General features: G+C 42.9%; 1 protein-coding gene across 1 annotated transcript in view; it reads right to left on the reverse strand.

Moving 5' to 3' along the window:
- Nucleotides 1-12,251: 12,251 nt before the first annotated feature.
- Dhx29 (DExH-box helicase 29) overlaps nt 12,252-14,957 on the reverse strand; it is a 45,394-nt gene continuing 42,688 nt past the window's right edge. The window contains exons 26-27 of the mRNA XM_028784335.1: nt 14,233-14,329; nt 12,252-12,554 (exon numbers count right to left, since the gene is read on the reverse strand). Of these exons, the coding sequence (XP_028640168.1) occupies nt 12,502-12,554; nt 14,233-14,329 (150 nt within the window). The 3' untranslated portion in view covers nt 12,252-12,501. The remainder of the gene's footprint in view (nt 12,555-14,232; nt 14,330-14,957) is intronic.

Genomic DNA, 14,957 nt, shown 5'->3' on the forward strand with positions numbered 1-14,957 from the left:
GACAGCATTCCTCAAGTTACTCCACAAAATAGAAACAGAAGGAACATTGCCAAGTTCATTTTATGAGACCAGTCACCCTGATACCTAAACTACACAGATTCAGCAAAGCAGGAAGATTACAAACCAATCTCCCTCATGAGCATTGATGCAATAAAATACTTGCAGTTATACTTTATAAAGGGAACAAGGGAATATTTGAATAATAATAAGGAGTCAGTGATTTGGGGGATTTTCCCTCGGTTTGGGACTTCAGCTTGAGACAATGTTCCACCCTCCTCTTACCCCAGATCACGGGTGGGGATTAAAGTAGGAGTGTTGATTTGTTTGTACCTTCTTTTAAACAAAGCCAGTGAATTGCCACCAACCTTAGACAACTTTGTTGGGCCCTTAGGAAATTTTAAACTCAGCTTGATGCCACTGAAAATTATATTTACTTATGAATCTTTTCTCTTACAGTGCTTAAGCTCCGAATCTGAGTGATATTTAAAGTACTTAAAGTCAGACAAGTTTTGCTGGTATTTGGTAAACAAAGGGCAGGGTTTTGGGTTTTGAGCCCCCCTCCCCTTTCAGCTCATTTTCTAAATCCAGACATTTTTGACTTCCCACATCTCAAGGTCCACCTGAGGGAGAATGCTTTCTGTTACTGCATTCCTGGTGTCTTGCCAATCCCCAGTTCAGGGAGGGTTCAGTACACACTCTCGGGTGCACGGCTTTCCCTTCATGGGTAGATATGTTCTCTCTCCCACCCATCTGTGGTGACCTGTTGGGCACAGGCAGTACAGAGCAATGGCTCAAAGCTCTTGCTTCCAAGTTGAAGTGCTTGGGTACAAGCTGAAGCCACCAGCTCTGACCCTTCAGCAAATTACACAGCCTCACCCATCTTCAGTTTCCTTAGTGGTGGTATTCAGAAGCCCCTGAGACAGTGACCAATTAAACACGATGTCATCTGCTTCCGGAGTGTGCACCAGGCCAGTGTCTGCCACAGTTATGTGAGTGTCTAGCTAAGGTGTAATGTCTGTGTCTTTTTGCCACCAAGGATGTATCATGGTAAATATTTAACATCAATTGGGGGTTTCTACCCCACCTTAGCTCATTTAGTTCCCAGATAAAAGATACACAACCTTTCTATTTATAATAAGCTTTAATATCACTAGAGCTGGGCAGATATTAACCCTCTAAATTATTTTGTCTGCTTCCCTGTCAATAACCCTGAGATATGACTTGCCATGTTCTGCCTGGGTCTCTCTTACTCCCTGGCTGGCCAGCCCTCATGGCCAGTTCTCATGATTCTTTACCCCATGATGTCTTTCTCTCTCTCTACCTTTCCTCTCTTCTTTCTCATGGTCTTTGGGCTCTCAGACCCCAAACCCAGGATCTGAAACTGTGCCTACCTCTCTTCTGCCCACCTATAGGCTGTAGGCATCTTTATTAAACCAATAGTTAAAATTAAGGAGCAAGGTTACATAGCATCACTTGATGTACAAGGATTTACTTGTCCCTGGGGGTAACCAGACCTTGGGGGCCAGTATTTAGCATTATAATATACTACAACAGACCAAACCTCAACAAGAATGGCAGAGAAAAATACTTTTTCTTTTTTTCAGTCTGGGGGTGGGTGGTGGTGTTTTTTTTTTTTTCCTGGTATGTTCTTGTGATGTCTAAGCTTGGTTGTCAACTTCACTGCACCTGTAGTTAACTAAAACCCAAGCAGCTAGGTACACCTAGCTGAGCACTTTTCTTGATTGGACTATTTGAGGTTGGAAGCCCCACCCTGAATCTGGTTTTCTCTGTCTAAAGGGACAGAGAAGAAGGGATTGCTTGTGTTTTGCCTGCTTACTCTCACCCTCACTGGCAAGTTCGTCAGGATCCTGTTCCTGAGCCATTGTTAGACTTGCTTCTTCAGGATTCCAGCATGGAATCAGCTGGTCTCTAGGACTTTTCTGCAACTCCAGCAGCAGAGACATCCAGTCTTGTGAGCTGAACAACGATCAGATCCTTTGCCTTTCCAGGAGGAGACGGTCATTAATGGACTATTCAGACCACATCCTGTAAGCCACTCTAACAAATCCCTTGATATACACGTACATGTATTTATATATCCATGTATGAATATGTATATATATGCTATATACTTTAAATCTATCTATCTATCTATCTATCTATCTATCTATCTATCTATCTCTATCCATCCCCCATAAGTTCTGTTCCTTTAGAGAACATGGACAAATACAAAATGGCATGAGTTTAGAACCTCAAAGCCTATCCCCGTGGACATACTTCATCCAGAAATACAGCCATAACTACTAATCTTCACCAAACAGTCACCAACTGCGGAACAAGTATTCAAATGCCTGAGACTTATGGGGGCAATCTCATTTAAACCAAACACATTGTTCTTCCAAAGGACCCCAGTTCAGTTTCCAACACACACACACACACACACACACACACACACATACACACATATATATGCACCTTTATATATCCCATGTCTGACAGCACATAACAACCTGCAACTCAGGTTTCAGGAGATGAAGTGTCTTCTTATGACTTCCATGTGTGCAGGTACACACACACACACACACACACCCTTTAAGAATTGTTATAAGAGTGCCTAATCTCTCTGGGGGGTTGTGGCACGTGCCTTTAAACCCAGCACTTGGGAGGAAGAGGCAGGGAGAACTCTGAGTTCGAGGCCAGCCTGGAGTGCAGAGAAAGTTCCAGGACAGCCAGGGCTACACAGATTAAACCCTGTCTCAACAAAACAAAATAAACAAAAACAAACAAAAAACCAAACCAGATTTAAAAAAAAGAGAAGAAAAAAGAAAAGAAAAAGAAAAATGAGTACCTGATCCCCATAGGGAGAAAGGAGCTCTCATGACTCTTTAATTGCCTTTGAAAGCCCCACCACCAAAAATGACCACACTGGGCATTTGGGAGGAGACAAATGCAAACCATAGCAAATAAAGAGTGTGGAATAGCGTTTGGGTGTGAGACTAGTACTAAGCACTAGTTGTTTCAGCACTCATGGTTTCAGCTCTGTCCAGTCTTCATGAAGCTTATGTAGGCTGGTCACACAAAGACAGGCAAGCTATGAGGACTATGGCACAGGGTCCCATAGGATGGGCTGCAGTATTCACTGGTCAGGGGCAGCAGAGTGGAAAGGTAGCACCTGCACAAGGACTTCTAGTGGACAGTAACCAGGTGGACCACTGTGGGGACAGTACCTGTCAGACAACTGCACAGTGCAAAGGTCCTGGGGCCTGAGTAGGCCCTGGACATGGAGGAACAACAGAGAGAGAGATCACTATGGTCAGAGCAGGAATGAGGCAGGACAGGATGCAGCAGACAGGGGAGTCACCTCACATAGGATATCATTATCATTATCAATGCTTGCTAAGCCCTTCAGCTTATGAGGTTGTAGCCTTTTTCTTTTTAAATGTATTTATTTTATGTATATGACTATACTATGGCTGTCTTCAGACACACCAGAAGAGGACAGATGATTACCAGATCCCATTACAGATGGTTGTGAGCCATCATGTGGTTGCTGGGAATTGAACTCAGGACCCCTGGAAGAGCAGTTAGTGCACTTAACTGCTGAGCCCATCTCTCCAGCCCTCATTGTAGCCTTTAATCATTGTCTCAACCAGATGAGCTAGGCATAGGTGTTGCTTTACTTTTTATATTCGAGAACAAGATCAGGTGGATTCAAAAGTTAACTTTCCATAGGTGCTAAGTGCAATATGCAGGATTCAAATTCAAGTCCAGGATTCCAGCATGCTTCGTGCCTTCTGTGCTATTCTATACCCTTTCTTCCTTTGACAAGGTCTCTCAGTGTAGTCCTGGTTGTCCCAGAAATTCCTTTATAGACCAAGTTGGCCTCGAACTTATAGGTTTCCCTGCCTCTGCCTCCTGAATGCTGGGATTAAAGTGCACTACCACTGCCCAGTTCCATTCTTCATCTTTAAATGACAAAGGAGAGCCAAAGGAAGGAAAGTCCTAGCCCATCCTTTTTTTTTTTTTTTTTTTTTTTGTTTGGTTTGGTTTTTTCGAGACAGGGTTTCTCTGTGTAGTCCTGGACAGCCTATCCTTTACCAATGCCATGAGAGGAGGACCGTGTGAAGGGGACTGAATCCCCTGAGGATGAAGAGCCCACAGAGCTGGCTGTCTTTTCTTGTGATCAACCTTCCAGAAACTATGGTGTACAAGACAAACAGGATTCCTTAATTCAAGATGTTCCAATAGGTAAAAACTAATCGAGAACCAGCAGCGATGTGAAAATGAACAAGGCTTCGAAGCCAGAGGAAGCATGGAGTTAGTTATTTGGAGTAGGATGGTCACAGTCTACCCTTCCAGAGGAGCTTATCCCCCTCTGAGAGCACTCTGAAGCTGGATAGGTAAGTTTACCTTGGCCGAGGAGTGAAATTTTTGTCAGTTGGGAGCCTGGCTGAAGATGAAGAGAAGGGTTCAGAAAACAGCTGGCTTCAGAAGCTAGGGTAGTGGTGTCTTTGTTCTTGAGGCGTGACTGACAGGCTTTTGGAGACAGCAGCTTGTCTGTGCACCTTCCTTCCAGAGGAAGCAGCTCTAAGACAAAAATTCAAGGAAGCCTATAAAACTGCTGCTAGCGTGTATTTGGATCTGGCTGCCCTGGTTGTCCTTTTATAACATTTAAAGAGCATCTACTAAGTACCAAGCACCGCTTTACCTTTTACATAGCATAGTAATACAATTGCCTTGACCATATAGAGAACAAGTGGGTAAGCTGACAGCAAAATCCAATCAAATCGCAGGATGCAGGTCAAAACAGCAGCTGTTGAGAGCCGCTTCATCCTAAGCTGCGGAGAGCTAGCCCCTCAGGATGTATATTAGCTATACGGAGATGATGGAGGGGCTGAGTTTTTTTTCTCATGTAACATGTCTAGGTGTTGACCCCAGTTATCTAGGAATATGTTTCCTGGTGTCTTTGGAGACAGAGGAATTCTGTTTTGTTCCATAGTCTCACCAGCATTTGTCTAGTCAGATATTACTTTTCTGGTTCTGTATTGACTTGCAGGAACACATTTCCCCATGGATTAACAATTTAAGGAAGAAAGACTTTATTTAGATTCAGAGTTTAAGGGTAGAGATTTTCATGTTGTGATGGTATGGTGACAGAAGCATGGATCCAAGCAGGAAGCAGAGAGATGGATGAAGAACACTGTGTAGCACCCTTTCTCCCTTTTTGTTCAGTCTAGGACCCCAGCCATGGACCATCAGACCATGCCAGGAAACTTGGTAAGGTAGAGTGGGTCTGAGACCCTTGGTACCCAGTATGACCCACTTGATTCCCTGCCAGATTCCTGACCTCGAACATATGTCACACTTCACACATAAGAAAACATGACCTGTGGTCATGTAGCCCCAGGACAGAGTTCTCCAAAGAGGTATCTAGAGGTCCCGAGGGTGTAGCCAAAAAGTTTCCGTTCCTGGACATTCCTCCAGGCAAAAGGTATTTAATCTCTGGTCTACCCTGAGAAGTTGATATGTACCCATTTTCCACGATGAACAGTCAACAAACAGTATGGATAAACATGGACTGTCTTTTCCATCAACACCGCCATGGGAGCATGAAGAAGGCCTTCGCTTACAGAGCTGGAGCAGAGTCTCTGGTAGACAGGCCTCTCTGCACCCCCAGACAACTGCTGCCAAGCTAAGGACAGTCACAGATGAGCTAAGCCGGAGCTCCCATTTCCCCTGGCCCTGGGCTAGTTGCCATCCTTAGCTCTCAGGGTTCTGACTAGGCTCCCAATTCCTCATGACTCAGAGATGCCTGGATATCTAGGAGTTTGGGAGCACCCAGACCTGGCCTTGTCGTGGACCTGTGGACAGCTGATCCTTGGCTCCCAACTCTGTGCTGCACCCCAATGGTGACTAGGTGCCCTGGGGGGGGGGGTCACAGAACTCCAACTTTGGCCACCAACATCTTAGACTGCATCTTCCCAGCCCCGGAGTGGATTCTCAGTGCTTCCCTAAAGCCCAGCCCCACAGCCGTGGCAGTAGGAGGGAGAGGCAGTCAAGCACGTTCTGCATTTCTCCTCCCCAGTGGCGTGTCCCACACCCCCAGCAGTGGGGAGAAACATGGACCCACTCCAGCCCATGGAATTGTGCTGCTCACCTCCAGGGTGGGTCTCTCCACCTCTGTTAACCCAATCTAGAAACCCTTCACAGACATGCTCAATGGGGATTCTAAACCTCATCAAGTTGACAAGATCAATCATCACAACACACGTGAGCCATCTACAGATTCTCTGAGGTCTAGGGATAGTGCTTGCCCAGGCTTTATACCAGGTCACTTCTAATCCATGGACCCAATTGGTAGCTATAGCGTTAGTAATATGCAGAATACGCGCCCAAGAGAAAGCTGTAAAAATGATTTCCATCAATATAACATATTGAAATATTTTATCTAACGATGTGCATTCACTCTAATACATCCCCTCTCCCTAAAAAGCCCGTATGGTAACATGTAGGCTCTGGATGGCAATCATGGTGGTCACCATCCTCATCTTTCAGTGAGTCATCTAGTCTTCAACATCTGCTCTGAGCTTGGCTCAGTTGTTTCTCATTAATAGTATTTATTATGTATTCTGATTCTAAAAGTAGTGCCCTTTACTGGTTGTAGAATCAGAAAAAAAGGTTCATAATGTATAAGGATTTTTAATACTACAATTTTATAGTAGGAGGCCTAGCCTTTTAGTATATAGGTTCTACTTAGCTGTAGAGTGTGTCTTAAAGGGCTTTGCACGGGCGGTGGTGGTGTACGCCTTTAATCCCAGCTCTTGGGAGGCAGAGGCAGGTGGATTTCTGAGTTCGAGGCCAGCCTGGTCTACAGAGTGAGTTCCAGGACAGCCAGGGCAACACAGAGAACCCCTGTCTCGAAAAAAAAACAAAAAAACAAAAACAAAACAAAACAAAAAAAGGGGGCTTTGTGGATGCTTGAAATAACAGCACCAAACCTACATGTCCTTTTTTCTTTTTTAAAATACCCAGCTACACATGACACAATTAAGCACTCTGCCTTCTCACTCAAAGGATTTGAGTTGCTAATGTAATTTATGCTCTCAAAGGGAGAGTCTATCATGGTGCAAGAGGCATGGCAGCAGAAGCATTGAGCTGGGAGAGCACATCTCCAACCACAGTCATGAAGCAGAGGGAATGTACTAGAAGAGGGGTTACAAACTCTCAGTGTATGCCCTTAGTGCTATGCCTCTTAAAGTGACTTAATATCTCCAGTGTCACCATCTAGGCCAAGTGTTCAAATACATAAGCCTATGGAAGACACTTCTCATTCAAATGCCCATATTCCACTACTACTTGGCCCTCATAGGCTCATGACCAAATCATAACAAAAAAAATGTATTTTGTTGAGGTATATTTTGTGAAGGTATGTCTCTGTATATTCAGTTGTTAATTTTGTATTGGCAGAGAGCTAAATATTGGCAGGACCTTGGTATTGTATTTCTATGCCCCATCTCTGGTCTCACATTTTATAAATATTTATTCTTCTTCACTTGCCTAAGGCAAGCTAGAATTGTATCTGATTAGCTGTAATATAGATCCAATGGCCAATAGCTGGACAGGAAGTGGAGGGTGGATCTTCGAGGCAGAGAGAGGGATAGTGGAATAAGAATCTCATGCAGGGATTCAGCCAGTGGACATGGAGATGAACGGATAGACTCTGCTCCAGGGAGAGCGGAGAGGTAAACCTGGCCATGTGGCAGAAGGTAGTGCTAGGATTAGCCTGGTTAAGTTTAGAGTAGACGGGAGACTGCCCAAGTAAAAGGCCTAACCTTTAAAATATTAATAAGCCTCTGTGTCATAATTTATATCACTGTCCGAGGCAGTCCTGCTATAGCATTTAGTCCAACTATAAGAGTCCCCATAAATCTTTAAGTCTCAGCATGATTCAAACATCCAACATATCTTCTGAGGCAATCTCTTAACTATGACCACCCTAAAATAAAAAAAAAAGCCAATTATTTGCAATATACAACAGCATAGGCTATACAGTCCCATTCCAAATGGAAGAAACAGAAGCATAGTGAGAAAATATTGAACCAAAGCGAAACCCAGCATGGCTGATACCAAACCCTGAAGCCACATGTCCAGTGTTTGGGACATAGTTTCATAGGGTTTATATGGCTCTGCCCCTCCAGCTTGGCTGCCTGCCATACTGTCTTTCTCATGGGCTGGCTTGATTCCCCCGAGACAGCTTTCACTGATAGATGCTTCATGGTCCTGAACTATCCAACACCTTGGGCTTTCCCATGGCAACACTCAATTTTCACAGCTTCATGCAATGGCTTCTGAAGGCCCTCTGTCCTCTCAAGGCTTCTGGCAGTGACTTCAGCACTACTACACTTTGTCTGGCTTTGGTGGCCCTGAAACTACAGGGGATGAACCCACGATCCCCTCACTGTTGTGTCTTTCATGCTTCCAAAGCCAGTTCCAAGTGGAAGACACTACCAAGTTTGACTTTCAGCTCAAGATGAACCCTCAACGCTTTGAATCACATCTGCAACAGCCTTTATATGCTGCTGTATTCCTGAAGCAGAGAACCCTCTAGGCTGTTAGTTGGGAGCTTAGTTAAGTAGAATATTGCCCCGAGGGCATCTTTCCCATCGGTCCAGAGAAGAGCAGGAGGCTTCTCCTTAACTCTGATGCTAGTCTTAAGTGCAGCCTGTCTTTCAGCACATGCCTTGGCTGTAATGTTAAGCTTCCTTGTGTTCTTCCCTCTTTACCTGTACACTTCGTATTCTTTCTGCTCCCCTTGTTCTTTTTCACTGTAGACCTGTGTAAGAGTTATCACTAATAACCATGCCACAAACTCAACATTATGCTATCTTGGACTTTCTAATTCAAAGTTCCAAAGCCTTCCATGTTCCTCCAAAAAGCCCTGGTCAGGTTCTTGACAGCAGCCACCTCATGGTCCTGACACTAACTTCTGTATTAGTTCCTTTTTGCTGCTATGATAAAGTACCGTGACCAAGGTTACATGTACAAAGAATTTACTTTGGCTTATGGTTCCAGAGGAAAGTCTGTAACAGCGGGAGAGGAGGGACAGCAGGAATAGGAAGCTGAGAGGTCACACTTCAACCACAAACTACTGTGTTGACTAGAAATGGCCAGACTATCCTGGTCTTTTCCATAATCTTACACGAACAGTTTTATTTTCTCACCATTTCGTATCATGTAGCTAGGGGCTTTTCACACATAGATTTTATCATGTTGATGTAATTTCCTTTGTTTTGAAGTGTGAGCATTGGGTTATTTTCTCTATCTTTTTCTTGCTGATGTGACATTTAGTGTATTTTTGATGTAATTTCCTTACCAGAGGTATTGTTTGTATTTTCTTCTGTTTTGCAAGTAGTCTCTTTCTTTCTTGATTATCCTTCGAGGGATAGATGTTTTCCTTATTCTTTTTTAAAATTGAGGTGTACTTAACAAATAATTTTAAACATTCAAGGTCTTCAATGTGATGATGCATGAGTGACACATATCCTAATTCACACATCCTTTACTATGCAGCTGCTATTGTATGTTTGGGAGGTTAGCGTATTTAAGATGTATTTTATCTTAGAACATTTAATATGTTTTACCTTTAAGTTTCAAGTAAAAACTACAGCCTGATTGACTAGTCATATGATCATTTCAGTCTGAAACATGCCCAGAGGCTTGTGTGTTAAAGACCTGGACCTCAGCTTGGTGCTGCTGGAAGCGGATAGAAACACTTAAGAAATGTGGGCAAGATTGTTGAATGGAGAAGACACTCTTAAAGGGATTAAGGAGGCAGGACTATTCCTTTCTTTTGGTTCCACACACTCCTGCCATTATGAACTGCCATAGGCACAGAGCAAGGGAGCGGGTTGGTAATGGTCTGAAACCTTCAAAACTTCAAGGCAGAGGAAACATCCTCCTTTTAAATCGACGCCGGTCAGGGTTTTGCTGCACAGTTACTATTGCATGCATGTGTACGTAAGTCTCTGAGTGCCACTGTGTCTTTGTAGGTCAGAGGAGAACTTTGTGGAGTCAGCCCCCTCTCCTGCTACCTTAATGAGTTCTGGGATTGAACCGAGGTCATCAGGCTTGGTAGAAAAACACTTCTGCTCTCTCAGCTATTTTGCTTGCCCTAGTTTTGTTTTTTGAAATGGGTCTTGCCATGTTGATGGGAGATCTGTTTGATCCCTGGGACCCACATGGTGGAAAGGGAGGGCTTGGACTTCCACAGAACACCACGAAATGCACCCCTGCTATCCATAAGATAATTAGGAGTAAAACAGTGATAGCATAGAGTTCTACATTTCAACCTCAATGCTCTCTCTCCTCCCCCCTTGGGTTTCTCTATATTTGTCATCTGGGGTCAAAGACTAATAATGATAATCCTAGTTCAAGTATAAGTTCAAGTGTGAGTTAGCGCTTTACTTAACAGAGGGAAAATGACTATATTTCAGAGATTTAAAGTTTGGTACTGTATGGCTGTCACTTATTACTAGTGTGTTCGTTCTCTGAGGAGTTGTTTTGTTTCTTGGCTGCTTTCTTCCTCATTTATAAAACGGTGTCATTAACGCCCACCTACCTCATAGGTTGTTGCGATATGCACATGAGTTCAGGCAACATTTGGGACACTTTTCTGACACACAAACTCCAAATACTACATGCAGGACTAGGACACTTTTGCTCCTGTGTGTCCCATGTCCCAAGTTGTCTAGCTCTTTATACTGAGTTGATAGTGGTACAAGCCAGAGGCTCCAAATTACAGTTACATTGGATTCTTTGCTTCTAATTCCTTTGCCCTAATCCAACTACATACCTAAAACGAAAGACTGCAATTAAGTACTATGCTTCCTTCCCTCTGCACATAAGGTGAAAGTTACAGTGTCCTTACTCATTCACTAATGAATGCTAAAACTATACCTATTGCAAGACTCAAGTAATCATGTTCGGTTCCTATCGTAATCATTTATTTCGATAAGATTTCTACTGTTAAAGAGAGCTGTACTTGAAGTTCATCAGTTTGTTGTTGGGAAATGAGAAAAATCCCTCTAAGTAATGCAAATAGAGTTTCAAAGATAACTGAGAAGGAAACACTGAAAACACTGCCATCCCAAGGTTACCAACCATCCATGCACAGATACACAAAAACAGCCTTCAACGGTGGCTCAAAGGAAGTGTGCCACTGCCAAACCGATGACCTGTTCAGTCCCTGGACTCACTATTATTGACGGAGAGAACCAGCTTCCGCAAGCTGTTCTTTGGCCTTTATATATCTATACTGCGGTCCATACATTGGCACAACCCCCTCGCCCCACACATTTAAAACAAAAAGGTTCAAATGTGGAATGAGAGTGAGTAAGGTAGGTAGCTTAAGGTCGTGAGCAGCGTTAGTCATTCCAGCCCACCCGCCGGCAGCATGTCCTCATGTTTTCTGAACATTAATGACATAAGTGGCCCTGGTTTAGGTTGGCCATTTTGGATATCAAGCATTAAGCGCTGCCTGAGGTTCCCCTTTTGTTGTTGTTTCTCAAGACAGAGTCTCACTATGTAGCTCTGGCTGTCCGGGAACTCAGTATGTGGACCAGGCTATCCTTGAACTCACAGAGATCTGCTGGCCTCTGCCTCCCAAATGTTCATGGCCCGACGTTTTCATGATATTGAATGATAACTGGTGTTGGAGATTACCTTCTTATCAGGTAATGAGATGTCAACTTGACACAAGCCAGAGTTATCGGAGTGAAGGGCACCACAATTGAGAGAATGCTTCCATGCGATTGGCCTGCAGAGAAGCCCGAGAAGCTTTTTCTTAATCAGTGATCAATGTGGAGGGGACAGCACGTTGTGGGTGTGCCACTCCTGGGCAAGTAGTCCTGGGTGCTATAAGAAAGCAGGATAAGTAAGCCATGAGGAACAAGCCAGTAAACAGCACCCTTCCATGGCTTCTGCATCAGCTCCTGCCTCCAGGTGCCCACCCTGACTTCCCTCTGTGATGGAGTGTAAGCTGAAATAAACCCTTTCCTCCTCAAGTTGCTTTCGGTTATGGTGTTTTCTCATAGCAATGGAAACCCTAACTAAGAAATGGGACAAAACTCTAAATTTACTCTCCAACTATGAAGGCCTGTTATTGGATGAGACAATTACATAGGAAACCAAAGCAGTAAGGTTCAGACAGCAGACACTGGTCTTGGCCTAGTGACACAAAGATGGACAAAATATGATTGATACCAAAGAATTTATTGTAAATGTCATGGCAAATACACTGAGCATTATCATCATTACAAAGGAGCTAGAAAAGCCCATGTTGAAAGAATGTGCTCCCCCCCCCCCCCCCCAAGTTCCCCGCCATTCAGGTTAATGGCTAGTACCAACATTTTAGGTAATGAAATACTTAATGGAAGAGCCAACCTTCACATAATTTCAGGACTTTATCTTAACTTTAGAAGCAGGTAACCATGGATTCCAGTATCAATTGTTCTCTGTTTTTATCAATTCTGTAATGATCTGTAAAATCTTGTCATCTGAGGGAATGAAAAATAAATACATTAAAACACCTGAAACATTGTAACACTGGCTAATTTTCTAGTGTATATATGTACAAACAAGAGATGCATTTCATCACAAGCCTTTCTAAAATTAGAATGCAAACCCACACTAGTAATGTACACTCTGATATCAGAGATGTCCAGAAAAGTCAAATTTGTCGCCCTATAAGAATTATGTTAATGATTAAGGTTATCTTACGCCTACTTCAAAAAGTTAACATTTTGAAAAAGAAGTTCATATTTGAGTATTAATAGGCAAAGGCCCAAAATAATGAGATATAAGTGTTTTTTTTTCTTTTTTACATAAGATTTTGTTATGTAGTCTATACTGGGCTGGAACTCATGATGCCCTTGCCTCAGCTTCCCAAGTGCTAGATGTGCACTATGAAGCCTAACCTGTTATTTCTATAACTAGTTCTTTAGAAATTCCTTCAAGAAGTTCCTCATTTGTTTTCACTGAGCTGAACTACACTGAAGGCTCTATTTACTCTTTCCTGTTTTGCAGCATGACAGGATTTTTACCAAATGGGCAAAGGTAGCAATGACTTTATTCCAGGCTTGGACCAAGGAAACAAACATTCTAAGAGGGAAATGCTCTCAGAGAGGTGTCAATGGGAAGTGACAGGGTAAACTATACAACAGGAGGATCAAACACCAGCTGAATCCACAGAGCTGCTGCGACATTACTTGTTAGGGTGGGCTTATTAACAGCTACTCCTGTTTAAACAGCTCTGGAACGGTGACTTCCTGTGACTCTCACAGGCACCTTGTCAGAAGTTATGCATTTTAAAAGGCCGACAGTAAGAGAGGAGAAATATCAACAGACAAAACCATCACAAGTCTCTTTGGAGAAATTAGCGTGTCTAGAACAGGTGTTGAGCCCTGTGTTATTTCCACACTTGTGGACTGGCGATGCGCTCACGAGGGCAGTGCTGGGCCGTGCTACTGACAAGCCATGTGCTTATTTCCGGCTTCTGCAGAAGGTTAAAGCACTTTCTATACCAGCTACTAGTTGTGCATCTGTAGTAAACATATGGCCAGGAAAACAGCCATGATAAGCCAATGAGTAGCAAAACTTACGCTGATTTATTTTTTTTTTTTCTGTGAAGTGGACAGTTTACAAGTAAAGTTAAGACTGAGGGTAAAGACTTTACAAGAATAAGCTGCAAATAGTCACTAGTTGTGTACAGTTGAATAGAATTTAGTGTTAAGTAGATTTTATCAAAAATAAGATTTTATTAATAATTACATCAAAAGTGTGGTTTCATTGTGCCACCAAGTATTCCAATATTAAAATCACAATTTCTAAACTTAACTCTCTCAAATTTTATTTTTAAAAGTTTTTTTTTTTTTTAACACACTGATATGGGCTGAAGAGTTGGCTCAGTGGTTAAGAGCACTGGCTGCTCTTCCAAAAGCGCAAGGTTCAATTCCTAGCACCCACATGGTAGCTTACAACTCCAGGAATCCAACACCCTCACACAGACACACATGCAGATAAAACACCAATGCACATAAAACAAAAATACAACACACTAATACTGGATATACTTATTATCTACCACCCATCTATACACAAGCATGTTATCTTCCAAGTGTATACTAATGTACAAATATATACCTTCTTTTACCTGAAACACAATAAAACACTTACTTTCAAGGGACATCTTTGGATTTTCAAGTTTTTTTCTTAAAACAGAATCAATGAGAATTCTTAGCTGCTTAAAAATGACAGCTATCTTTACCGGGGCCTGTTGAGAGATGATACATGGGACAGAGTTGATCAGGGCATTTGCATGTGTTTACATAAAGCGATCTGAGCACCTGTACTTCACAGTTTAATCCACTTAGGACACCAGGATAGCTAGCATAAAATGCAACAGGGAAAGTGTGAGCAAATGACCAGTTCACCATGGGAGCTGAGCTACGCAGACTTCTTGCTTCCGGGAAGTCTGGTATCTCTTGCCTTGTCACAATAAAGCAACTTATTCCAATAATTCTTTGTGTCTCTTTGTATATGACTTTAAGTCAAGACTAAAAAGTTATGGGGAAATTTTGGGGGTGGGCTGGGGGAGTGGATAGTCGTTTGAAACAGGGCCTTACTATGTAGCCCTGGCTGGCCAGGAGTTCACCATGTAGACCAGGCTGGCCTTGAATGCAGAGATACTTCTGCCTCTGCCTCTCTGGGTGCTGGGATTAAAAGTGTGAGCTACCACACATGCTGGGAGGAAACAGTTTTTAACAGTGAGGGATAATTTATAAATCACAAAGATGCATTGTGCTCAATTCTAAGTGCCCAATTTCAGTGATTTTTGGTAAATTTGTAGTTTTGACAATATCCCTATGACCTAATTATTAGACCATCTCTACCACTCCAAC

This window comes from Grammomys surdaster, unplaced genomic scaffold, assembly GCF_004785775.1.
Source record: "Grammomys surdaster isolate TR1022 unplaced genomic scaffold, NIH_TR_1.0 99, whole genome shotgun sequence".
Classification (NCBI taxonomy): domain Eukaryota; kingdom Metazoa; phylum Chordata; class Mammalia; order Rodentia; family Muridae; genus Grammomys; species Grammomys surdaster.